The sequence below is a fragment of the Protomyctophum parallelum genome, assembly GCF_964188405.1.
Source record: "Protomyctophum parallelum genome assembly, chromosome: 23".
Taxonomy (NCBI): Eukaryota; Metazoa; Chordata; class Actinopteri; order Myctophiformes; family Myctophidae; genus Protomyctophum; species Protomyctophum parallelum.
In genome coordinates this window covers 21928294-21955845 of record NC_139715.1, presented here as the reverse complement: position 1 = coordinate 21955845, position 27552 = coordinate 21928294, and the positions used below count along the sequence as shown (strand labels likewise).

The 27552-nt window shown below is 47.8% G+C and overlaps 2 protein-coding genes across 2 annotated transcripts in view; one reads left to right on the top strand and one right to left on the bottom strand.

The window, feature by feature from the left end:
* raph1b (Ras association (RalGDS/AF-6) and pleckstrin homology domains 1b) overlaps nt 1-23677 on the top strand; it is a 95686-nt gene extending 72009 nt beyond the window's left edge. Inside the window, 11 exon segments of the mRNA XM_083758534.1 lie at nt 1407-1484; nt 6399-6558; nt 8326-8447; nt 9977-10042; nt 10328-10471; nt 13132-13242; nt 13362-13460; nt 13946-14066; nt 14592-14728; nt 16558-17721; nt 17723-23677. Coding sequence (XP_083614660.1) covers nt 1407-1484; nt 6399-6558; nt 8326-8447; nt 9977-10042; nt 10328-10471; nt 13132-13242; nt 13362-13460; nt 13946-14066; nt 14592-14728; nt 16558-17721; nt 17723-19405 — 3885 coding nt within the window. The 3' untranslated portion in view covers nt 19406-23677.
* Nucleotides 23678-26214: 2537 nt separating this feature from the next.
* On the bottom strand, nt 26215-27117 carry LOC310854232 (negative elongation factor A-like; the record flags this gene model as incomplete). The annotated part of the gene is made up of 1 exon (XM_083758797.1): nt 26215-27117. The coding sequence occupies one exon, from the start codon at nt 27115-27117 to the stop codon at nt 26215-26217; it is 903 nt and encodes a 300-aa protein (XP_083614923.1).
* Nucleotides 27118-27552: the final 435 nt, after the last annotated feature.

Here is a 27552-nt window from a genome sequence, read left to right as displayed (position 1 = left end):
AAACATAGGTACATGATTCATCCATAATCCAATACAATACAATCCATACAATCCAATCACAGTAAATTCGTTGATGTTTTTTGTTAGTTTATTTAAACATGTGCTTCTCAATGAATCGCAAAAGCAATTGATAGAATAATCGCCAAGAAAAGAATCACCCATAAGACTAAGAGAGAGAGAGAGAGATGGAGGGAGGAAGGGGGTTGTAGAGAGAAGAGGAAGATGATGTTGTGGTTAGGGGGTGTGGGGAGGGGCTTCCCTCCCCCTCCTCCACTGTAGTGGTCTCATTGGGTTGATGCTGTGGTGTAGCACACTGCTTCCCCTGTCAGCATGCACATGCTTGCACGCCATTCAGACCCGCGCTATAGCCGTCGCCACCGCGGCCCTGGCCCTGGCCCCGGACGGCGTTAGCCGCGGTCGTGGTGCAGTCACATCGGTAGGACCTGCGTGACTTTTGGGCTTTTTAAAATTTTGTGCTCGTCACTCTCATTCCGTTACAAAGCCCAGCGGTGTCGGGGATTACACGCGAGGAGAGCTGGAAACGGAGGACGTGTGTGTATAGGGGGGCTTGTAGAAGTTTGTTTTTGACGGACCGACGCGGAGGAGGCGACTGGATTATTTGGACACGCGCTTCCTTGATGATCCCCTTGGAACGGGGACCTGTGTAGCGGCATCGTTTTGTCTCTCCTCTAATCCAGCCACTGATCTCACGCTCATCCGCAGCCTCTTTGCCCTTTGGGGATCTCCCACCATTGTCTCCCATCCGCCGTACGCTGAGATCAAAGGAATTTAACAGACGCGCATACGAGGAGCGCAGTATGGAACCACAGGCATGTGGCACGTTTATTTTTTATTTATTTTTATTAAACGTTAAACAAAAAATAATTCACTCGCGGTTGAGGTGATTTACAATTGAGGTTTATTTAGTCTGTGACCGAATACACACACGCGCGCGCGCACACACACACACACACGCTCACTGGAGAATACACACCACAACTAACTGGAGCTCACTGGAGCTGTAGAATGGAAGTGATGGCGTCTTGCTGGAGGGGACAGGTAAGCCCGAGGAAATGGCTCTTATGTTGTGTGTTGTGAGGGCATTTAACTGCCGGGCACAGGGCTGGCTCTTTAACGAGAGATGAGGTGTGATTGTGTGTCAGAGAAGGAGTATCAAGCTGTTTCTTCGTGTTTGTGCGCGTGTGTGTGCGTGTAAGGGGCGTGCGTGTGTCAGAGAAGGAGTATCAAGCTGTTTCTTCGTGTGTGCATGCCATGTGTGTGTGTGTGTGTGTGTGTGTGTGTGTGTGTTTGTGTGTGTGTGTGTGTGTGTGTGTGTGTGTGTGTGTGTGTGTGTGTGTGTGTCAGAGATAGACCGTTTAACAAGCCGTTTCTTCATGTCTGTCCAGGAGGAACAGGCTGCCAAACTCAAAGCAGAGAAGATCCGAGTTGCCCTGGAGAAGATCAAGGAGGCACAGGTGAAAAAGGTATGTGTCGCGCACACACACACCTGCACACGTAAACGCACACGCACACACACACACGCTCGCACGATCATGTCGGTCCATTCTGTGCAGTGTGTTGTGTCATGTCATAGTCAATGCGTTCTCTTCTCCTTTGTGATCTCCGCTCACAGGCGAGGCGGCGAAGCGAGCAGAAAATAGGTCATTGCAGTGTTTGATTATGTGTGTCTGTTTCTGCTGCCGAGAGGGAGGGAAGGAGGGAGGGAGATACAGTACACATCAAAAGCACATTCCAGCAAAAAAAACACCCGGGTGTACTGTGTTGTAACACAGTGGTTCCCAACCTTCTCCCTACCCCTGAAAATATGTTATGCCAGTGCCCCCCCCTTGCATACAAGATTTGTGCCGTTTCCAAAAAATATTCCAAATCGTTTCAACAGTTTCTGGAAAATAACCCATTTAGACCCGAGTTCAAAACATTCACTTTGAAAGAATATATATTCAAAGATTTGCGCCACATTTTTATGATTCTTCAAAGATAGCAATTACAATTTACAATTTAGGCATTTAGCAGACGCTCTTAATCCAGAGCGACTTACATTTAGGCAAGAACAAAAGCATGGGAATACATCACATAAAAGCATTTATCATGAAACATGCGTAAGCTAAGAAGGTAACAGTGGAATATCTATATGATGAAACTATACATACACTATACATAATAAACTATACATATTCACTACTATGCTATACATATGTACTATGGCGTGCTATGACTATATACAATACAATTATAGTGCTGTCTACATAACATGCTATAAGTCTAAGTCAAATGCTATCTAAGCCAACAGAAATTCTATCTAAGGGGTTAGGGTAAGTGCTATGGGCCATGATGGAGTCTGAAAACGTGGGTTTTCAGGCTAGCAGACCTACAAGCAGACCTACAAGCTCATCTATGAGCTTGTAGGTCTGCTATTTTTCAATAGATAAATTATAACAATGTTTAAAACACCAAAAAGGGGTTCCCGCCCCAAAATGGGATAATCTACACGATATAACGTGGGTGTACAGATTCATTTTGCCGGGGGGGGGGGGGGGGGGGGGGGGCCCTGCATGGAACCCCTGTCGAGGACCCCATTGTGAGAAGCTCTGCCGTCAACTCAATCAAACCTGGTATTTTTTTTTCTTTCCACGCGAGGCTGAAATAATTCTAGTACCAACACATCGTTGCTGTCTGGTAGAAACCTCTTATCTCCATTTTTTGGTGTTTTACATTAACACCCAATACCACGACGTGTTTTGAGCTTGTGGAGCTTGTGCTCCTTTGGATGCTGTTGAATTTGACTCCTGAACAGTAACAGTTGTGGACACGTGAGGGTTCCACCCGACAGAGAGCAGTGTTGTTTTCGTCGACCAAAACTAAGACGAAAAATGTTCGTCGACTCCCTTTTTTCACTGACAAAAACAAATGGAAACTAAACCCGCCGAAATACATTTTAGTCGACTAAATCAACTGTAGATTTAGTCGACTAAATTCTTATGACATTTAGTCGACTAAAACTAGACTAAAACATTCCAGGTGACTAAAATGTGACTAAAACTAAATGAAGTTTCAGTCCAAAGACTATGACTAAACTAAAATAGAAATTTGCTGTAAAAAACAACACCGACAGAGAGGCGATAAAGAGCGAGAGCAAGCGTGGCGGCGCCAGGCTCCATTGAAAGCAGCGCGTGCCGTGCAGGGCTCCACCGGAGAGACCACCACCACAACAACAACACACAGTTTATAACACCAGCTTTTAATGAATGGACTCTCTGCCGCTGGTCAATGAACAAGCGGCGCTCTCTTTCTAAAGGGGAAACGCTCCAATGATCCGTGTGGTGAATGAACTGAATGAAGGCCAGCAGTGTTAACCCATTTAGGCCTGACGTCGGAATTTAAATTAAAAAAAGTCTTCTAAATCCTATGAGCTTGTAGATCTGCTATTTTTCAATAGCTAAATTATATCATAATGATTTTCACTAAGCAAAGGTTAACACGAGGTAATGCATCAAATGCGTAGGCCTATTAATCTAGCATCGCGGGTAAACCTCTAAACTGAATCATACAGGTATACACAGAAAATATAATCTGTACATTGAAACTATACAAACTAAAGGACGCCAGGTCAACACATGAACCTGGTATCTGTGTCTACAGAGTACAGACTACGTAACTTGCTATCTGAAAACACACACACACAAAATAAGCTGTGGCGGTTTCACTGGCATTGTAGACATTGCAGCCATCTTATTTTTGTTTACCGCAGTGGTTCCCAAACATTTTCATGTCGGTATGCCTCGTCGAGCCTATCTCCTGTTTCTGTAACGTGAGGCAGCTTGATGTAAGTACAGTATACACCCCTTGGAACATGATGCTAGTATGATGTCACAGGGACTTTACCCCCAAAACAACCCTTGATGCTGACTGCCAAGCAGGGAGGCACTCTGGGTCCCAGTCTTTTTTTTTTGTCTTTTGTATGACCCGTCCGGGGGAACTTCCAGTCTCAAGGTCATTACACACTGGCGAATTAGCGACGCGATGCGAATAAGCGATCTGAAAATGCGAAATATTGCATGTTGCAGTTCGCCTGCGAATCTCTGCAAAATACGACACCAGAGCGAACAAATAAAAGCGAAAACGGTCGCATTTTCGCACATTCGCACATTCGCCACTGATGTGGAAGCTTGCATGGACTTCAATTGTTTTTTTTTAAATGCGAATTATTCGCACGAATATATCGCGTCGCCAATTCGCCAGTGTGTAATGACCTTCAGGGCGGACACTCTAACACCACTAGGCCACCGAGCTGGTATTTTTTGGATTTTTCTGGATTTTCATGTCAAGGACCCCTACAATTGCTTTTTATTAGGCCGTGGACCCCTAGCCTGGTTATCCATCCCCCAACCCCCCCCCCCCCCCCCCCCTTGAAATTACACGAAATCCCCCTTAAAATCACATATTTCAATTGTGGTATATAAATATTCTGTGCCAGGGACCAGGGACCCCCAAGTTTAGTGTTTAAAGATATTTCCAAAATATTCAGTGAAAAGCAGATCTATACGAGCTCAAAACGAGTTACATCACGACGTGCCGTGAGCTTGTAGATCTGTACAACAGACGGCAGTGCGTTGCACAGGATGGATTGTGTTTGTGGACTGGGAGGGGGGATTATGTTTATTTCTTTCTTCTTTTGGGGGGGGGGGGGGGGGGGGGGCTGAGCGGTGGGGGTCGGCGGAGGTTGGGGGGGGGGTCTCTCCTGTGAGAAATCTAGGTCAGACTCCCCGTGTCTGGAATCGTCACGGCCCTCCCTGCGATCTCATTGGCCCAGGGATCCAGTCTGTCATGCGTGTCGGCGTGCCGATTGGCTGTGTGGGATTCCCGGTGGGAGGGGATTAACTCTGAGGCCCAGAAGATTGAGGATTTTCTTCTTTTATTTATTTATTTATTTCTATAAATCAAAATGTTTTGTGGGGGGTGTCAGTGCAGGTCTTGGTGTGTGTGTGTGTGTGTGTGTGCGTGTGTGCGTGTGCGCGCGCGTCGGTCACGTTCAGCTTAGTTTGTTTGAGCTAGCTTAGTGTGCTGTAGTGTTCGTGGGGGAAGAATAATGGCCTAATTACTGGGTGTTAACTGTGGCCGACCCTAATTGTTTTTTACAAATGTTATCTGAAAAGCGCATGACGCTATGTCACTGGTGCTCAAACTTTGACATGTCACGGACCCCCAAAATGATCTGTATTTGGCAGAGTTGGTAACCAAATGGACCCTTGGGCTATACTGTAGGTCAGGAGTGCCCACACTTTTTTTTTTCACTTAATTTTTATTGAAGGAAGAACAGACAAGAAAAAAACAACTGACAAGACTATACGGAAAGAAAAAGACAAAAAGTAAAAGAAAAAAGGCTGCATTTTTCATATTACAAAAAACATTCAAGGAAATCCTATTGCAATATCGCTAGGCTGAGAGAAGAGATTCCACTTTTTCCCAATTTATCCTCTTGTAGTCTAAGTATGAATGTTAGTTTTTCCATAGCATACAGTTCCTCAATAATGTCCATCCATTGATCTTTCGTTGGTGGGTCCTGCTGGCACCAGCGTCGTGTCATTGCTTTTTTACTTGCTGCTAAGAGGATCTTGATTAAATATTTATCATGTATTAGAAACTCTTCAGGGATATTTGCCCACACTTTTTTGACTTTGAGAGCTACTTTCAAAATGACCAGCTCAACAAGATCTACCCACCCAACACATTATAATACCATTGCTGAATGGCTTTGGAATAGCGGCGCTGGCTTTACATTTAAGTCTTAATGCACTTGGAATGGGAAATAGAGGGGGAGAAATGGAATCAGTAGAGTTTTATAAGTGTGCGCAGCAAGGCTCTTGAAAACAGGCCCTTTTTTACGTCAATCAATCAAGTCAACTTAATTAATTCAAGTGGCAGATGCCACAAAAAAGTTTTTATATATATAAATGAAATATTCTTGTGATCTACCTGCACGGCCTTTGTGATCTACTGGTATATGGCGATCTACCTTTTGGGCACCCCTGCTGTAGGTCTTTAAAACTCTTGATAGTGTAAAATGAAACCAAATGGAAATTACGTAATGTGCATGCATTACTTATTTTACAAGAAGTCTACACAATTAGATAATGTAGATTGTAGAAGAATTGTTATTTTGACGCTTGCCTGTTAACTCTCCGCTTTAGTCTGCTATTTTTGAAGAATCGTGAAAAGTGACATGAAATTGTTTGAGAACGACTGACATAGAAAAACATAGCTTTTTCAAGAAATCAGTCAGGATTTAGAAGACATTTGCAGAACCGTTCCCAGGTCAAAAAATGGGTTAAGCATGTTTCCTTTCCTCATGTCCTTTCTCCCTCTGTTCCTGCCGTCAGCTGGTGATCCGGGTGCACATGTCAGACGAGAGCTCCAAGACCATGATGGTGGACGAGAGGCAGACGGTCAGACAGGTGCTGGACAGCCTGTTGGACAAGTCTCACTGTGGCTACAGTCCAGACTGGTCCCTGGTGGAGACCATCAACGAGCTGCAGATGGGTGAGCAGCGGGGGTTGATTTTGACAGCCAATATTGATTCAGTTCAGGTCATAGTCTTTTGATTCCCATGTAGTTACAGTCACATTTTAGTCATCTTAGGTGTTTTAGTGTTAAACCCAAACCACACCAAATGGGTCGAGACCAAGGTTATAATAGTTTTTGTTTTTTTCATTATGGTTTAGTTTGAGTTAGTTTTGACATATTTTTCATTTTTCAATTCAGTTAGTTTTAGTTAGTTTTTAGAGCGGGTTTGCTAGTTTTTATTTTGGTGAAAATGCTTACTTTTAGTTTAGTTATAGTTTAGTTTTAGTTTTTTTCGTACTTTGGTTTATTTGTGGGTTAGGGTTAGCGTGGCGCCTACATGCTGCCGTACGGTGCTGAAAACTGCCGTAAAACTTGTTGGAGAAATGAGGAAATGAATCGAATGAATTTCAAAAGGATTATATTATAAATATCCGAAAGGCATATAGATATTGATAAAAAGTTAAAAACTAAGGGTATTTTGTCTATAATTTCAGTTAGTTTTGAGGACACACAATACAGTTTCAGTTTCGTTTTATTTTTATTTTTATTTATTTTTTATTTATTTTTTTAGTTTCAGTTAACTAAAATGTTTTTTTAATTCTAGTTTTAGTTTTTTAGTTAGTTTTAGTGAACTATTATAACCTTGGTCGAGACGCAACAAAACGGGTTTAGTGTTCGACCCGGCAGTGTGATGTGTCCTTTGCACGTCGGCGCATGGTGGCACATTTGTTGTTTACATTGGTTCAATTCAATGGTTGCTTGCAACTACATGCGTTTACATGCATCTACTCGCAAACGTTTGGTTGCAAGGAGTTGCATGGCGACCCATTGGTGTGGTTTGTAAAGGTTTTGTGAAAATATTTAAAGATATAATGTGTTGTGAACGGAAAAAGTTCCCAAACTTTCATGTCAAGGACCCCCAGACTGACACTAATTAGCCCGTGGACCCCCATTTGAAAAGAGAAGGTTTTTGCGGCTCTAGCAGTAATTCTCAACCCGTTTAATTTCAAGGACCCCTCAGTTTGACATCCATTAGTCTACAGGCCCCCATTAAATGGCATTTCCATCTCTTGGGCCCCCAATTTATATTATAAAATCAATGTTAATTTAACTCTGAGAAGAGTTACAGACCCATAAGGGTCCATTTGGTTCCAAACTATCATTTAGCTGGTGACCCCCTGGAACTCCCTCAAGGACCCCTCAAGGACCCCAGACCCCACTTTGGGAACCACTGCTATAGCATTGGGTGATTGTGGACTAGTTGTCTGTCTATACTGCATCTGTGAGCCTCTCTGTCCGTCCGTCTGTCTGTCTGTCTGTTAGAGCGTATCTTTATCTGTGAGCCTCTCTGTCCGTCTGTCTGTCTGTCTGTTAGAGCGTATCTTTATCTGTGAGCCTCTCTGTCCGTCTGTCTGTCTGTCTGTTAGAGCGTATCTTTATCTGTGAGCCTCTCTGTCCGTCCGTCTGTCTGTCTGTCTGTTAGAGCGTATCTTTATCTGTGAGCCTCTCTGTCCGTCTGTCTGTCTGTCTGTTAGAGCGTATCTTTATCTTTGAGCCTCTCTGTCCGTCTGTCTGTCTGTCTGTTAGAGCGTATCTTTATCTGTGAGCCTCTCTGTCCGTCCGTCTGTCTGTCTGTCTGTTAGAGCGTATCTTTATCTGTGAGCCTCTCTGTCCGTCCGTCCGTCTGTCTGTCTGTTAGAGCGTATCTTTATCTGTGAGCCTCTCTGTCCATCTGTCTGTCAGAGCGTATCTTTGAGGACCATGAGAACCTGGTGGAGAACCTTCTGAACTGGACCAGAGACAGCCACAACAAACTGATGTTTATAGAACGCATCGAGAAGTACGCCCTGTTCAAGAACCCCCAGGTACACGCACACACACACACACACACACACACACACACACACACACACACACACACACACACACACACTCTCCAGGAACCCCCAGGTGAGGCAGCATATCGTTGTTTTGTTTGTCAGAAACCTCTTAACTCCATATTCTAACTTTTTGGTAAATCACACTACGGTGTGAAACAAAAGCATCAAAAGTAGCAGATCTACAAGTTTCGAGCTTGTAGAATTTGAATCCTGAGGAGTAACAGTTTTGGATCTCCCGACAGAGACGATATAATTATGCATATGGATCAACACTGCTGTCTTCTCCTCATTGTGTGTTGTCACCTTATCATTCATTCAGGGGTGAACCCTGAACGTGTACACAAACCCATGCATGGTTTATGCATGCTGTGCGTGCGCGTGCGCGTGCATGTGCGCGCGCAGTAAGATGGATGTAGGTCAGTGCATCACAGAATGAGTAAAGGTGAATAATTGATTTAACATGAGAAGACCAGTTGTGCCAGCATGAGACACGTTTCTCTTTCTCTCTCTCTCTCTCTCTCTCTCTCTTGTATCATAAAAACAATTTAAGGAGAAAATGGGTAAAGCTTGTAGCCTACAGTTGGAGGGAGTACAGCATCGTGTTGGACAGAGCTACAGTATGTATAAGATTGCAACATTATGTTGTGTATATTATCGATGCAGTGCCGGAAACCCAATGGTTAGTAGTCCTTAGAGTGCCCACTTTGTTGTATTCAGTGGTCACCAACATGTCCTTACACGGACAAATGTATCCGCAGGGGAAATGTTTGATTTTCACTTTTACACACCATTATTTATAAATGATCTTATTTAGATCATAACACCCACTTTAATACTGAATGGGTTATGGCAATTATTTACTACTTTGACACTATGGCACATTAGGAGTCTAGTACTAGTGGTTCTCAAATGTTTTATTTGCAAAGACCCCATTAACTCTGAGAGTTAACCCATTCTGACCTGAGATCAGATTCATACGAGGTTTCCGCCGGACACACACTGGTCTGACGAACCCATTCTGACCTGAGATCAGATTCTAAAAAATGTCAGTCGTTCTTCGATTTAAAAAAAAATAGCAGACCTACAAGCTCGTATCACGCCACTCGGTGGCGCGATATGAGCTTGTAGATCTGCTATTTTTCAATAGCTAAAGCATAACATGACGCCGACACCAAAATGGGTGCCCGGTCAGAATGGGTTAATGGCGTCCCGTAGGGGTCCATTTGGTTCCATTCAAACACTCTCAGAGTTACAGACCTGTTATGGTCATTCAGGGCAATCTATTCATGCCTTTCTGGTAATGTTTTCATTTCAATTAATTTTGTATGTCCGTGGGGAAAAAAATGGAATGTTGACAGAAATGTCCACCACAAGCCAACATGGCGATAACCCCTGGCTGTATTTCTTCCAGTATTTATGGGAGTTTTGTTTTTTTCTCCGTTGGTCATGTTTTCAAACTCATGTCTCTCTCTCTCTCTCTCTCTCTCTCTCTCTCTCGCTCTCTCTCGCCACAGAACTACTTGTTGGGGCGGAAGGAGACCTCGGAGATGGCAGACAGGAATAAGGAGGCGTTGCTAGAGGTGAGGAGTTGACCCGTTGCCACAGATAAACATTGTGAACACAGCCCCATCATCTACAGGCGTGTTTGTTTAATCCGCACCAGAATTCCATTGAGCCTACACACCTGCACCAAATGAATCACACTTTCTCACAACACGCAGCAGGATTGGTTTCGATCGCAGTGAAGCGTCCTGGTGTGAAGGCGAATGTAGATACTATTTGACAAATTTGTCAAATGAATGGTGTGTGTGTGCGTGCGTGTGTGTGTGTGTGTGTGTGTGTGTGTGCGTGCGTCCATCCATCAGGAGTGTTTCTGCGGCAGCTCTGTGAGTGTTCCAGAGATCGAGGGAGTTCTGTGGCTGAAGGAGGACGGGAAGAAGTCGTGGAAGAAACGCTACTTCCTGCTCAGAGCCTCTGGGATTTACTACGTGCCCAAGGGCAAGGCCAAGGTCAGTGTGTGTGTGTTTTTTTTTGTTCAATTCCATTTCAGGAGACTGTGTGTGTGTGTGTGTGTGTGTGTGTGTGTGTGTGTGTGTGTGTGTGTGTGTGTGTGTGTGTGTGTGTGTGTGTGTGTGTGTGTGTGTGTGTGTGTGCGTGTGCGTGTGCGTGTGCGATATCGTGCCATACAATCTCAGGCAGCACACAGTGAAGGGTAATACACACATGTGGCTGTCATGGGAACCAGGATGTGCTGCTTGGTATTTCCTGTTTAGATCTGTGATCATCGGTGTGCAGTCTTGGGAAACCACACACACACACACGCACGCACACACACACACACACACACACACACACACACACACACACACACACACACACACACACTGCTTTAGTTTCTGCTCATTCAGCTAAATAAGTGCTTACTGTAAGTGCTTCTCTTCTCAAACAGTCCTAAATGTATGTGTATTGTTTGGCTGCAGACCCTCATTTGAAACTAACTTGCCGTGCCAGGGGACTCCTGTAACAGCACATATTTTGGTTTGTTTGTGACCAACTTTTTATTTTTAATTTCTTTTAAAGAAACCCCTCGACAGACCCCCAGGGTTAGCACAGACATTACAGGGAATGGAAAACAAAATGATCTCTATACGAATCCTACCACATACAGTATTATATTTTTTTACAATCTACAATCTAATCTTTCTTTACAAAGCAGTTAACTGGAAACCAATGAAAACCAAAACATGGCAGTGTTATTGTACATTCTCCAAACCCAGTAGATATAGGAAGGAGACAGAGCACATATTTTGTATAAAGAATATTCATAAATTATTACGAATATTTCAACAACAACAACAAAATAATTTATATTTCAAGTATAAAGTATGAAATATTTTTGCTGGGGACTCCGTGGAGCCCCTTCATGGACCCCTGGGGGTCCCTGGAATCCCATGGACCCCTGGGGGTCTCCGGACCCCACTGAGCAGGGCAACACTCATGCTGCAATACTTGAATGCATTAAGTATTGCAGCATGATTGCTGCCCCCTGCTGTTAGCATACTGCCATTACTCCTTGTTTGTTTCATATCTCCAGGGGTCAATATTTGGGACCTTTAACCACTTAAACCCTCCATACTATCGGTATATAGCCGAAAATAGCAGATCTACAAGCTCAAAGCACATGTTGTGAGCTTGTAGGTTTGCTATTGTCAGTGAATTCAGATAATCCAGACGGTTAAAAGGCCAGCATATGTTTCCGTGTGTCTCTGAAACGCTGATGTTTAAGGGAGTTTGTAGCTACTGTATATATGGCCGTGGATCCCCATCTGAACAAGCATGTTTTGTCCCAGGGACCCCCAGAAGAGAAGATCGGTTTAACATAACTCAACGATATTCAAAAAGTTTTTTTTTTCAAGTCTTTCAAGTAGCAGATGTACAAGCTCGCAATGTGGCACGAAGTGACGCACTGCAAGCTTGTACGTCTGCTATTTACTTTTAACAGCCAACGTATTCGATATGGATAAAGGGATTAAAATGCTTGTGATGCTGCATTAGCACATTTTGTGGGGGACCCCCTGGAAACCCTTCAAGGACGCCTGGCGGTCCCCGGACCCCACTTGGAGAACCACTGGTTTACAGTTCCCCTCTAAGACATGTTGTTTATGTATGTAATGAATAGACTGCTATGATTCATATGTGAAATGTAGTTTACCATGCGTTTCGTGTGCAGTCACAGTAGGTAGAGGCTGAGTCAGCACCCCCCACTGCATGGGCTGTACACTGTATGGGTGGCAACATGCACTATAGCACCACCTAGTGGCTTGTTTAATGTATATACACTGTGCCATCAACTGCTCAGTAAATATGTATGTAAGGGTGATCATTTATAATATATTGTAGGTCTATATGCAGATATTAACTGGTTCAAGCAAGGTTGTGCTTTATTGTTATAGCTATAACGCGCACGCACGCGCACACACACACACACACACACACACACACACACACACACACACACACACACACACACACACACACACACACGCATGATGAATTGAACAAGGTGGACCCTCTTTTAAACAAGTGTAATGTTTAATTGGGTCGTCCACTCACAGTTATTGAGTTTGTGCCTGAAATGTACTGTAATTCTGCAAACTGTTAATAAATATTTCAATCAATCAAAACACACACACACACACACGTGCACACGGACGCACACACAGACAGACATATAAGAGTAAAACTTCGTTTTGGTCGACTCCCTTCAGACAATGCAGCAGCATAGGTTATAATACTGTAAAAAAGTATGGGGTCCCCCACAGCAAAAGTAGTTAGCGTCACAATCAATTTAACCACTTTAACCATTATTTTATACTTTGGCTATTCGAAAATAGCAGATCCACAAGCTCATAGCGTGGCACGAGATCCGTTATTTTCATATATTTGTTTTTAAAGTGTCGTACTAAATATATTGATGGGGATCTGCGGTCAGATATATATCCTGTTGGGGGTCCTTGACTTGAAAACGTTTTGAGAACCTATGTGAAGTTTCTATGTTTTTTTCATATAAAGGATTCAGAAGACATTTTGTAGAACAGGCCTCAGGTCTCAGTGTTGGTTAAACACGCTTCACTGTGTGTAAACGTGTGCCGTCGTCTCTCCTCTCTAGGCGTCCAGAGATCTGGTGTGTTTCCTCCAGTTGGACCATGTCAACGTTTACTACGGACAGGACTACCGCAGTAAATACAAGGCCCCGACAGACTACTGCCTGGCCCTCAAGGTAAAAGAAACGGGCCCCTTTTCCACCAAAAGAACTGGTCCACGTTCTAGATTCTTTGAAACCTTTGGTCTGGTGCTTTCACCCCGCTAATAGAAAACGTATTTTTATTGTTCTCGCAGCATCCACAGATCCAGAAGAAGTCGCAGTACATCAAGTATCTCTGCTGTGACGACGTCAGAACGTTGCACCAGTGGGTCAACGGGATCCGCATTGCTAAGGTTAGCCTCGTCTGGTTGGCTGACCGATGGGCTCCCAAGCTGGGGGTCCCCAGATGATTTGGGGCCGTGCCTAGATCTTTAGCTTAATAATGTGCAACATTGTTGTCTCACTCAACAGTAAACACACCAACATGCAGTAGAGTGTATACAGGGAACAGTATCTGCACATTTATATAAAGTTACAATTGAATGACTTTCAAGACGGTTTTTAATTGGCCAATTTAATTGGCCAAATCGTCAAATATTATGTAAGTTCCAATCTAATGGTGCGTTCTCACGGGGCAGATGCAAACATGCAGTCTGCCAGTCATTGTCAACCATGGAAACAGCGACATGACGATGCAAAGGCGCAATGATAGCTGCTCCAATTGATACTCCCATCCGTAATGCCCCTGTGAACGCAAGTACTGTAAATGTGTGTGTGTGGGTGTGTGTGTGTGTGTGTGTGTGTGTGTGTGTGTGTGTGTGTGTGTGTGTGCGCGCAGTATGGGAAGCAGTTGTACATGAACTACCAGGAGGCTATGAAGAGGACAGAAGCAGCCTACGACTGGTCCTCTCTGTCTACCTCCAGCATCCGATCTGCATCCAGCTCTGCTAGCATCCCTGGTGGGTTCACACACACACACACACACACACACACACACACACACACACACACACACACACACGCACACACACACACACACACGCACGCACGCACGCACGCACACACACCTGGAGTAGTAGACCAGATCACATTGTTAGAGTTTTAATGAACACTCAGATCAGCTAACAACAGGGTAGCTGTCAGAACCGCTCCTAAAACATCTGGGGCAACGCGCCACACGTCCCAGACTTCTCTCCCTTCTGTCTCCAAAACTATGGAATGAACAGTTAGAAGTGCATACTCACTCCCAATCTTCTGCCGTAATCTGAAGACGTCTGCTACACGCCTACATTGTAAACAAGCAGGTGTTTCTGGGTAGGATGTCTATGGATGTTTTCACAATATAGGTCCAGAACATTGGCTCTGTGTAGTTTGTCAACCTGGAGATATTTAGAGCAAAAGAATATCAATCAGTCAAGATTATGGTAGGTTCCAGAGCTAAGCTTAATGCATAATTGTGCTCCTGTCATTGCATGTCCTTGCAGAGTCCCAGTCCAACCACTCAGGCCAGTCGGACAGCGGTGTGGACACTGGCTCTTCTCACGGACGCTCCCAGAGCGTGGTCAGCTCCATCTTCTCAGAGGCCTGGAAGAGAGGCACCCAGATGGAGGAGAACACCAAGGTAGAGCCCTGCACAGGCCTAAAATATAGGCCCGTGCCCGGCCCTGGGCCCGTGGAGTTAAGGCCCGTTCGGCCCTAAGCCCGTTGGTAACGTCCAGAAACGGCCCGGCCCCGGCCCGGAAGCCCGACATATCTTTATTTAATATTTTAAGCATGCGTGCCGCCGCCGCGGTCGCTCTATTGGTGCACGGACGCAGCAGCAGCAGCAGCTACTGACTCACAGCTGCACTATATCGCTCTGATAAACCCACATTAAGGAACAAGAAGTCAATAACACACAGACGTCACACTAAAAAGTAGCCTACTTAAATATAATTTTATACAGGAGCTGCTGCACGTGCACTGTCAATCAGCGCAACGCATTGTGAGCTTGCAGATCGGCTATCGCGGACTCACGCTGCATTATAAAACCCAGAGTAGACGGACAATAATAAGAACACTTACGTTATGTATCTGCAGTTTCTGCAATGTACAAATCCAACTTTCTTTAGTGTGGTAATAAAGCTCCAGCAGTATTTAATGTTTTTATTGCAGACTGCGGATCTATGAGATGAATTCTGTCAGAGGAAAGCCGTATAGCCTATAGGCTACTTATAGTACTCTGTGTGTGTGTGTGTGTGTGTGTGTGTGTGTGTGTGTGTGTGTGTGTGTGTGTGTGTGTGTGTGTGTGTGTGTGTGTGTGTGTGTGTGTGTGTGTGTGTGTGTACAGCTGCGCTGCACAATAATTAGGAGAGAGAGAGGACGAGAGTTTATAGGCGCGGAGCGAGAGAGATAGAATGTAAAACACGTTGTTTCAAAGTCTTTATAGTTTTGACCAGATTTTAGTGTGCTTGCCTTGTGGCTTGTGTGTGTGCGGACACGCGGAGGGGTTATTGTCACGTAACTATGGAGCATGCTGCTGCGCTGCTGAAGCAAGTCCAGTCTGGGTGAAATTCACATCGGAAAATTTATATAACGGCGTGTGAGCCCGCCCGGCCCTGGGCCCGTTGGGCAGTGACAAAGTCGGCCCGGGCCCGGCCCGTTTTGGTGGGCCGGGCCGGACCCCGTCGGTACCTGACACGCTTGCAGGTCTCTACACCAAGGTACTGGTCCCTTTTAACCGATTCCGTACATAGGACGTTGCCACACGTCATAGGGGTCCCAATCGACGCGTACATAGGACGTCCTCAGACGTCCTAGCGCATCCTCAGTGATACCGGGCGAGATAAGAATATTCTGAATTTTTTCCTCTTTTTTTTTTTGTCAGTTCGCCTTTCGGCTACCGTATGCTACGCTCTGCACTAAAATTAGCTTACCGTTGACTTAGCTGTTAGCGCGGCGGAAAGACTGACTCGTCCTAATCCAGGGCGCTCTCCGTGGTTATGAACGGATCGATATACTGGTTCATTTCTGCTCCTCATCCGTCTCTCCCGCAAAATATGAACGCTTTTTGGATCATATATCGTATAAATTAAAACGATCGCAATGTAAGCTAGAAATGTAAAGTAAACTTTTAGCCCAATGTTTTCTTAGGTGGTGCTCCATTAGTATAAAAAGGTTGGGAACCAAATGGTTTAGGACACGTCCTTTAAAGCACTGGTCCATTCTATCGTGGAAGAAGGCAAAAAACATCTGCACCCGGTTTTAAAGCTCCCAAACGTATTCTCTTCAATGGTACAACGTCTCGGTTTTGGAACTTTAAACCAGTGTGGCGGATATTTTGACCACCTTCTCCTTGAGTCTTGCCTGTGCAGCACCTGGTCTGTTTCCGTCCCAACAATGTGATATAATTATACTGTATATAACATTGGACTGGCAGTGTCTTACAACTCTGTTCTTTCCTCTCAACAGATGAGGCACGAGTCCTCCAGAGGTGCCACCCTCCCCCACTCCACCCACAGCCACCCCACTCCGCCCCTCGCCCACTCCACCCTCCCCCACCCCGCCCACAGCCACCGCCATCACAGCCAGCATTCGGCCGACCACCCGGCGAGTCCCGCCCTGGCCCACTCTCCGCAGCCCCAAGCCCAGCACCCCCAGGCTCCGCAGCCCCAGCAGCAGTACCAGGCTCCTCCGCCCCAGCAGCAGTACCAGGCCCCTCCGCCCCAGCAGCAGTATCAGGCCCCTCCCCAGCAGCAGTACCAGGCCCCTCCCCAGCAGCAGTACCAGGCCCCTCCCCAGCAGCAGTATCAGGCCCCTCCCCAGCAGCAGTATCAGGCCCCTCCCCAGCAGCAGTATCAGGCCCCTCCCCAGCAGCAGTACCAGGCCCCTCCCCAGCAGCAGTATCAGGCCCCTCCCCAGCAGCAGTACCAGAGCCAGACCCAGCCTCCTGCCCAGGCCCATTACCTCCCTCCACCCCTCCACATCCAACAGCTACAACAACAACAACAGGCTCACAGCAGCTACGCCCACACGCCCTCCCCTCCACCTCCACCTCCGGCCCAGCAGCAGCAGCCTCCCCCTCCGCCCCCCCCTCCTCCTCCGCCCCCTCCCCCGCTCCACGTGGTGTCCCACCATTCCCCGGCCACCATGTACAAGTTCAGCACCATCACGCGGCTGCAGAACCAGAACGGGGCGGCGGCCAGGAGCAAGGCAGCCGCTGCAGCCGCCGCTGCTGCTGCTGCTGCAGCCAATCACCACCACCAGACCCTGCCCCCGGCCCCGGTGGCCCCGCCCACCGCCAGGGCCAATCACGCCCCCTCGGCCAATAACGTGCCGCCGCCTCCCCCTCCTCCGCCGCCCCCCTCCCTGCCGCCGCCGGGCTCGGCCATGGCGGTGCTGATGAAGCCTCCGGGGGGCTTCACTCCTCCTCCTCCTCCTCCTCCTCCCCCCCCGCCGCAGACCAACGGGGTGGCGTTCCCCCCTCCCCCTCCCCCCAGCGGCCTGCGTCTTCAGGCCCTGAAGCAGAGGTTCCCCAGCCCGCCGCCCCAGCGGGACCTCGTCCTCTCGCCTCCTCCCTGCGACGACCACCTGGAGGAGTCCCCGCCGCCGGCCCCCGCCCCGCCCCCTCCCCCACCCCCCCCCTCCTCCTCCCCCTCCGCCCCCGCCTCCCCCCGCCCAGCAGCACTTCCCGCCGCCCCCCGCGCCGCCGCCCAAGACCTTCACGCCGGGCTTCCTGCCCTCCCACGCCAAGCCCATGTCGCCCGTGTCGCCGTTCCCGCCGCCCCCCCCGCCTCCCGTCGTCGCCCAGGCTCCGCCCCCGCCGCCGCCCCCTCCCCCCGCTGCGCCGATCAAGAAGCAGTTCGGCGCCCCCCACCACGGCCAGCCCCCTCCCACCCTGCCCAAGCAGCACAGCCTGAACAAGCCGCCGCCCTCCGGGGGGTCCCTGGTCAAGCAGATCGCCAGTCAGTTTCCCGGGGCCTCGTCGCCGTCGTCGTCATCGTTGCAGCCCACCAATCACACGGCGGAGAGCCCCAAGCCGCCGCCCCTCTCCCCGCCTGCGGTCAAGGCCAAACCAAAATGGCAGCCGGGCGGCGGGGGCCAGCAGCAGTCTCCGGAGTTCCCCCCGCCGCCTCCCGAGACGGGCGGAGGAGGAGGAGGAGGCGGAGGCGGCTTCCACCACGCCCCGCCACCACCTCCACCCCCCCCTCCTCCCCCTGGCCCCGCCCAGGGCCCCACCCCCCCTCCGCCCCCTCCTCCCCCCATCATGGGCTCCCCGCTGAGGAGGTCCCCCTCCGGCTCCTCCTGCTCCTCCTCTGGCTCCTCCTCCTCCTCGGCGGGGGGGGGCCTGGGGGGAGGGAAGAAGCCGCCTCCCACTCCTCAGAGGAACTCCAGCGTGAAGGCGGACTCCTCCACCTCCTACCAGGAGTCCAGGAGGAACCTGCTCAGCAAGTTCGCTCCCCAGGCCAACTCCACCACCTCCTCCTCCGGCCACGCTCCCCCTGGGTCTCCCTCCAGGGAGCCCCCCACCGGGCCCCCGGCTCCCCCCAAACCGGGCAAGCTCAACCTGGCCAACCTGCCCCTGGCCCTCCAGGCCAAGGTGAGCCAGGCCAAGCAGTGCGGTGCCGGCGACTTCCCCTCCCCACCGCCCCCCGAGAGCTCCTCCTCCTCTTCCTCCTCCTCCTACTTCCCGCCGCCGCCGCCGGCCTCTGAGCTCTTCCCGCCTCCCCCTCCTCCTCCTCCCGCCGCGGGGGGAGACGTCATGCATGTCGCCGGCGTGGCAGCCACACCCAAAGTGGTGGCGGTGGTCAACCCGCAGCCCCAGGCGCCCCCGCCCCCTCCCCCCGTCTCCCTCGTCAGCATCCCCTCCTGGAACAACAACAGCAAGGGCTCGCTCAAGAAGACCCCGCCTCCGGCGCTGCTCCGCCACCGCGGCGGCAGCAACAACAACTCCTCCGCCCCTCCGGATCCTCCGGGCTCGCCGCCGCCCCTGTCCTCCTCCCCGTTCGCCCCTCCCCCCACCTCCCCGAAGGGCGGCTCTTCGGGCGGCGGCCAACCCAACTTCATGGACGACCTGCAGCGGACACTGAGGCGCAAGTCGGCGGGCCGCCAGGGCTCGCTCAGCTCAGGCAAGCTGGAGCCGGCGCCCGTTGTTGGCACCATGGACGACATGGCGCTGCCGCCGCCGCCTCCCCCCGAGCTGCTCCAGGGCAACGGAGGCTTCACCGGCAACATCTCAGGCTATGCAACGCTGCGGCGAGGGCCGCCTCCCGCCCCGCCCAAACGCGGCGACGCCACCAAACTCACCGGAGAGTGTTGAAGGGTTATTAATTAGAGACACCCCTTTTGGACGTACGGTATATAGACTATAAGCTGGTTCCTCCACCGTCGGGAGACACAACCCTGAAAGGCCTTTTCCGGATCAACCTGAGAGACCCGCGGTTGTTTGGAGGACGGCGGACACTTTGTGACTGTGTACATAATATAATTATACTGAACGCCGGACGAGACCTGGTGGTGTTTTGCGAATGACTCTCATGTTGACGCTGTTGGCCTGCTTGGAGCGTCAGGACCGTTGGTGTCAGGTCATCTGTTTACTGCAGACAATGCACCCGGTCCACTGAAGCTTGGTTCATATACTTGTCCGATGGGGTCATTCACCGAATTTAGACAACGTGACACATTGGCCCCTTTTCCACCGGGATGGAACCTGTTTGGTTCTTTTCCAGTGTTTCCACTGGAAATGAATTGGTTCGAAACCCTAAAAGTTGTTTTGGAACTGGAACCAACAAAATGGCCGCCGGTTCTGAGGACACACCAAAGCTTCCACGAATCTAGAACGGAACCAGTTCTAGAACCAAAGTTCTTTTGGTGGAGAAGAGGCCATTGTGAGCTTGTAGATCTGCTATTTTCGGCAAGTGACAACTGTCGCACAATGGAGTATAAATGAAGACGAAAAAACAAAAAATGCTTTCCTGCAATGTTATAAACTGACACTCAAGTCATTTATGTTTCCCTATGTCACATACCGTATCCCCGCCCAGCTACCGCTAGGCTGAAGCAAAACGGCAGTGAGAATTGTTCCCAAATGCTTGTTTTGTGATATGAGAGGTCTGAGCCAACTCGCGTAAGCCACTTCTTTGCCATAAGTTTGTGCCACGTGTTGGAGGGAGGGAGGGAGGGAGGGAGGGAGAGGGAGAGGGAGAGGGAGAGGGAGAGGGAGAGAGGGAGAGAGAGAGGGAGAGAGGGAGGGAGGGAGAGAGAGAGAGAGAGAGAGAGAGAGAGAGAGAGAGAGAGAGAGAGAGAGAGAGAGAGAGAGAGAGAGAGAGAGAGAGACTAGATGGAACTCATCAGGATCCAATCGTTCTGCTTTGGTACTGCATGGACCTGTAAAGACAAGCTGTACAAACTGAAGCTCTTCTGTGTGTGCGTGTGTGTGCGTGTGCGTGCGTGCAGGCGTTGAGTAGTAAACGTTTAGGAAGGCCTTCATGGAACAGGGATTGTATGTTGTTGTTGTTTTTTTGCTTTTATATGAAATTATTTAATGATTGCTAAATGAAAGGAATTTCTTTCTGTTTTGTATTTTATCAGATTTACGTACATTTTATCTAATCATATTTTTTATCAGCTGGTCAGCAAAGGTGCGAGAGGAGCTCAAATGGAAGGAAGGCACAGTGGAATGTACTGAAGAAGAGCAGCATGGGAAACGTTTGGAATGAATGATTCGGTATCTATCCAAAACTAAATCTGCAAAAAAGGAAAAGGCATTCATGAAGCCCCTAATATAGTCGCCTCGTCCACTGAGAATGCCTTTTGAGCGCCGGTCGTCGGTCGCACTGAAGCGAGATGCTCAGGCGGGCCTCTGGGACGAGCTGCACCGTGCGCTTTAGACCGTTGAAATGCTCAAAAGGCGCTCTCAGTGAAGACGGCACCGAAAAGCTACGATCCGTAACTCTTTTAACAGCTTGAACACAAGTCTCCCACTCATGGGACACCACCAAACATCTCCCGCTCGGCTCACTCCGGGGGGGTGGGGGGGGGGGGATCATCATTCCCCGCTTGGCCAGAGCATACAAACATACAGGGTTTATGAGCTTTAGGTAGTACTACACAAACATCAACCAGTAGGTGTCCTAACCCCCACACCTAAATGTCTCAGTGGAAGAGTTGTTGGATCCTTTAAAATGAGTCCCAGGTTGTAGCTTTGTGCTTAATTTATGATCTGCAGTATGACTGCAGTATGACTTGTTAAAAAGAACCGACCAATCGACAAGCTCAACAACGTGTCACCACACTACACCTGTGTAGATCACTTCTTATTGGCAAGAGTCGCCCTCGTGCGACGGATGGAACACGAATTATAATTATTTTTTTTCACAAAGAAATGCGTTGTTGGTGAAGTAACGGCTTGACCGAGTCAGGACTGTGTGTGTGTGTGTGTGTGTGTGTGTGTGTGTGTGTGTGTGTGTGTGTGTGTGTGTGTGTGCAACTGGAAGAAAGCTTAAGAATTGTATGTATTGTGTACTGTTTTCTTTTCTTTTTCTTTTTATTTAATGCAAAGAAAATAAACTTGTCTTATAGTGGACTTAAATGGTTGGTGAAGAGGCCTGTGGTGTGTGATGGTAGAGCGCGCGTGTGTACGTACGTGTTCATGCGTTTTGGCTTGACCTTTGACCTGAACGTTTCAGTTTCATTTTGTTTATACCTGTACAGTCCCGGCTGCCGCCATGTGTCTGTCTGTGTGTGATTGGTTTTTTTTCCACTGTGCCGTTAATTGGCCAAAGGTCATCTGACCTCCAGCAGCAACGCCTTCAGTTGACCGTTTGACATGCACACGGCGGCCATTTTGCCATGTGAATGCTATTCCGAAGCTCGTTTACGTTCATTCGTCATTCCTGAATAGCCTAGCTAGCCAGTCTACAAGCTCACAACTCCTCACAATGTTCGGCTATTTTCACAAAGTGTGGAACCGAGTCAAACTAAATGTAATGCCTACCATTCCAAGTGCTTGTCGGGGTGGGGCCGGGCTCCCCAGTTCAAATATGATTATTTTTGGGGGGTCCCCAGTTCAAATATGATTATTTTTGGGGGGTCCCAAATTCGGCCTGAGATGTTTGGGAACCCTTGCCCTAGGCAACCGTCACAGCGATGGGTGGGTGGGTGTGTGTGTTTGTGGTTTTGTCGGTATGTCTGTTGTGTGAGTATAATGGCCCACCAGTGGTGGAAAGTACCTTACTAAGTACATTTACTTAAGTACAATTTGGAGGTATTTGTACTTTACTTGAGTATTTCCCTTTTCCAATACTTTTACTTAAATTCTACTCCACTACATCTCAGATCCAAATGTTATGCTTTTACTCCACTACATTCATTTGAAAACACTAGTTACTTTGTAGATTTTGATCATTATTACAAAACATACATTAACCACTTCAGCACTATGTACATTTTGGGCATTTGAAAATAGCCGATTTACAAGCTCACAATGTGATGCAATGCGACACATTATAAGCTTGAAAACTTGAAATAGGACCTTCTTTACTTTTGGTATTTTGATGCCAGTACTTTTGTTCTTTTACTCAAGTACATTTTGAATTCCGGACGTTTACTTGTAACAGAGTATTTCTACACTGCAGTATAGATACTTTTACTTAAGTAAAGAATGTGAGTACTTTTTCCACCACTGGCCCACACCCCCGTCGTCTCTTTTTGAGTGTCATGAATGATGATGTCACTCATTAATAACTGGACCGTTCAAAATGTGATTTATCATAATAAAACAAAATGAAAAGAACGCAACTGATATGGTGTCAGGGTTGAAAGGTTTAAGACAGTGGTTCCCAAAGTGGGGTCCGGGGACCCGCAGGGGTCCCTGAGGCAGTTCCAGGGGGTCCCCAGCTAAATTATAGTTTGAAACCAAATGGACCATTACGGGTCTGTAACTCAGAGTGTACAAAAATTGGGGGTCCCAGAGATATTAATGCCATTAAATGGGGGTCCGTAGATTATAATGCATGTCAAACTGCGGGTCCTTGAAATTGAGCAGGTTGAGAATCACTGCTGGAGCTGTACAAATCCTCTCTTATGGGGGTCCCTGGCATATTATTTTCAAATGGCGGTCCGCAGGCTAATTGGTGTCAATTTGGGGGTCCTTGACATTAAGGTTTGGGAACCACTGGTTTAAGACGTACTCGAAAGCAGTTAACCTGACAGACTGTGATAGAGTTCAGAAAGCAGACTGTTATCTCATATAATCAACAAAGTACCATTGGAGAAACCTCAGTCAAAACACAGTTGGACCCCACTCTACAACTAAAGGCCTATTTATTATAACATGCTATGTCTTTTATCTCGCTTATAAACCCATTATAGTGCTTCGTCTGCCCTCCAGGGGGGAGGGGAGGGGGGAGTATCCTTTCACAATAATATGGCTGAGTATCATTGTCATGGACAGGTTTTCTTGGCTGCAGTTACAAAGTACGTAAGTTGTTCATGTGCTGATTCAGACGTTGCGAGGAGGGCCAAGTGAAATGAAGAAAAAACGTGTGGGGGTTAACGAGAAGTGATGTGTTCTCTTCTTGCATATAAACTGAAAAAAACACAATATAAATGTTCAAAACCTGACCTCAACGTGTGTCCCGAGTCCACTTCTTCTGCTTCTGTTTGTTTTTTCATGGTGGGTGTTTAGCCCATTCTGGAAGGGCGTTTGGTGTTTTAAGCTTTATGCTATACTTTAGCTCAGGGGTGGGAAACTTTGACGATGGAGAGGGCCACTATATTTCCACACTCACTCCAGGGGGCCACATTGCATATTACTGTCGTAGGAAAAAAAATCCAATCTACAAGCTCAAAACGCGTCTCTGTTTGACACGTTTTGAGCTTGTAGATTAGTTGAATGGAAATCCTGAAATTATTTTTTCATTGGAATCCTGAAAAGTTTTTTTATTTAATGTCAATGCCTTTCAAATGCCTTTAAATATATAGTTATGTTAACTTTATTAACTTTAATACTACTCATTAAGCTACTAATTTAGACTGAAGTAATAAAGCAGGTCATGTTTGCATGCTTCAAATTGTAACAACTGTAATATTAAGTGTCCACATTAAGTGAAGGTGGGGGCCGCATGTGGCCCCCGGGCTGCCAGTTGCCCATGTATTTTTTAGCTAGCTATTGAAAAATAGCAGATCTACACTGTAAAATCCAAGAACTACTTTGACATAGATAGATCCCCCGTCAAACCAAACTCAGCTTCTATATGCAGATGGGACGCAGCCTGAGGTTACTGAGGTGGTGTTGATGGAGGTGATGAAGGGGAGCAGATCAGGTGCGATGGTCTGGAAGATTGGAGACGGGACAGGGTCGAGAGACAGGTGGTAGGTCTAGTGAGGGAGTAGAGGGACTCGGGAGATAAGAGGAAGTGTGTGTGTGGAGATTTAAGGTGCATTTGCAAACTCTGTTGACACTGGACATGATCACAAGTTTCTGCTCACAACTGTGTGTATTGTGTATTTTTATCCAGAGTAATACATTTGTCTCCCCACCGTGTGGGGAATCATTTAGGAGGAGCACACCAGGGAGAATGATTTAGGTTTGAGGAGTACATACACAAGCGTTTTCTAGACGGAAATCAGGTAAAAACATTCATGTTGTATCTTCTTTGTTGTTTGTGTTGAGATTGAAAAGGTTCCTGCATTACAGACTGATCTGTTATTTGTTCAGTTTAAACTTGTTTTCCCCCAGGAGCCCCCAGAAGCAAATATTTGAGTTAAAAAGGTTCACTTTAAAAACATACTGTATGTTGAGCCAAACTTGTTTTTCTGTGCCTGCACTGGCATTGTCTACAACAGAGACCTGACAGCATTCTGCCTCCTAGTGACTTAATTTGGGGAGGCGCTAAAAGGAGGAAGGAAGAGAGTGTGAGAGTGAGAGAAACAAGTGAAAACAGAGATGTTTTAAATTAAATAACCTGGTAAATGTTGTCACCAAATGAAGACAAGAGCCAGGGATTAATATCACTGTGGATATTTGAGCATGTTTGTGTATTTGGAGCAGGATTTCACTTAGTATTTCTACCATAGCTGACATTAATAACAAGAAACGACTGTGGCTCAAGAGGTAGAGCAGGTCGTCCAATGATCCATGGGTCGGCAGTTCGAATCCCGGCTCCTCCTGTCTACATGTCGAAGTGTCCTTGGGCAAGACACTGAACCCCAAATTGTTCCCGATGTGCTGGTTGGTACCTTGCATCGCTTCCGCTGCAATCGGTGTATGAATGTGTGTGTGAATGGGTGAATGTAATGCACAATCTATGTAAAGCGCCTTGGATAAAGGCGCTATATAAATGCACCATTTACCAAGATGGACTGTGGCTGGTCAACTATAGTGCGAGAGACATTCCAACAAGTTTCTGAGTGAGTATGGATGCTATCTGAGAAGTGTAATGGACAATGGACATTTAAAAAAATAACCTGCTCCAGCTCCTCCTCACAAAATCAAAAATAATTATTAAAAATAAATGAAAACAGAAAATGACAAACCACCCCCTCACGTATTAGAAGGACATTATCAGTCAACAGAAAATAGGTTGGGTGTTTTCGATGAATCTATCATGGTTAAAATGGAGTTTTAAGTATAATGGGTTTGTATAGGAAGGGGGCAGGGCAGCTAAAATTTATTTCAAATATCTAAATACTGACCGAAGCGACATACAAACTGTCTGGGGTGTTCACATAAGCCTGGGTAGATGATGAAATGAAAGTGAAATATCCCTTTAAGCCTAAGCTAAGTGTTGCCCCCCCCCCCCCCCCCCCCTGGTGACAATCGGGTAATAATACGGCAACAATGTCGGGCAAACAGAACCGTTCCTCAGACTACTTTAAAGCGAACAAAAGTTACAGTTTTGTAGTTTAAGGTTTGTTTAAAACGGGCATATAGTGTCACGGTTTGTGCCAGAGAGGGATAGTGAGTACCGTATATCAGTAGAAGGATGTTGAGGTTGGAACTGCCAGGCAGGAGGCCTAGAGGAAGACCATACTGTACTTTCCGTGGCCTGCAGGTAGTTGGTCAACAGGAGGGCACTTCCGCTGCTCAATGCCCTCAGGTTTCTGTGTACAGATCGGGCCAGAAGCCTAGTCTGGCGTGATGTTCTCAACCACGCTTTCCTCTTTCGCAGCCTTCTCTCCGGCCTCAGTTTCCAACGCCTTCCTCCTCTTACTCTCTCTACCGGCGCTGGCGCGCAGTTCCGAAATGTCCAGCAACTTGACCCCCCTCTTCTTCTGGGGTGGCGTCCGGGCTGCGGGAACGGCTGTGTGTTTAGCGGGAGGGCTGAACACACTGGGGGACGTCGTGGCGGCGCCGTGGGACGGAGCCTTTGGGATGCCGCCGCCTTTGATGGGCGTGGCGGCGACGTCAATGTTTCTGACCGAGCCTCTGTCGTTGGCATGGAACGGCGCCACAATCTTCTTCAGCTGCTGGGCCGTTTCCTTGGACTTCTGTAGAAGCTCTTCCCGGAGGGTGGCGCTCTTGGGCTCCCTCTTCAGGTGAAAGTGTTTGACGGGGGCTGCGAGCGGTCCCACGAGGGTGTCCCGGACCTCCTTGTCCAGATACTTGCACTCCAGCGGCAGCATGGCGGACGAGTCGCACGTGGCGTTCACCTTCCTTCGGAGCTCCCTCAGGACGCTGGGGTTCAGCTCCTCCAGGTTCAAGTCGAGGGAACCCGTTTCCGGGAAGGGCTTGAGGATGGCGGCCACCGTTCGCACCCAGTGGTCGGAATCCGCCGTGGCCAGTTGGAGGATATTGGAAAGGGACTCCTTCTTCATCTTCTTGTCGTCGGCAGTGCACCGGGGGAGGTGCAGCATCCCCAGCAGCAGCTTGAGCTTCACGGGTGTCGACAGACTGGAGAAACCCGACTGCAGGTTGTCCATGACGTTGGTGAGGAGAGAGGCAATGCTGGACGGTGCCCAGAGCTCATCCGTGGATCCGAGTTTGTTGTGAAGCCACAGGCTGGTGTCGCTGTCCTTCATGGACACCATGTTGGAATATGTAAAACAATAAACTGAACACAAGGAGGTAGCAGTGAACCCCTAGAACTGTTGTAGTCAGCTTTTGAGCTGTTTAGCAGTCGATGTCATGTCATCAAATGTGATGTCCACCAGACCCAAATATGGAGTTCCCGGGCAACTTGTCTGCAAATGACCAGCTCTCAACCTTATACAGTCATCAACAGTTTGCCAATAGTTTGAATCAGCCAGGAGTCGTAAAGACACATCAGCGATCAGCCGACTTGCAATCACTTGGGTCACCTGAATACACTCCATACTGAAGAAAGCCTTTTCCAGTCTGTAACCAGTCAGAAACAAGGAGACAGACAGACCAAGATCTTACAGTCATTAATAATCATCATGGTATAATTAACCAATTTAGACCTGATCTAAATCATGACAGTTTTCTATGTCCGTCATTCTCAA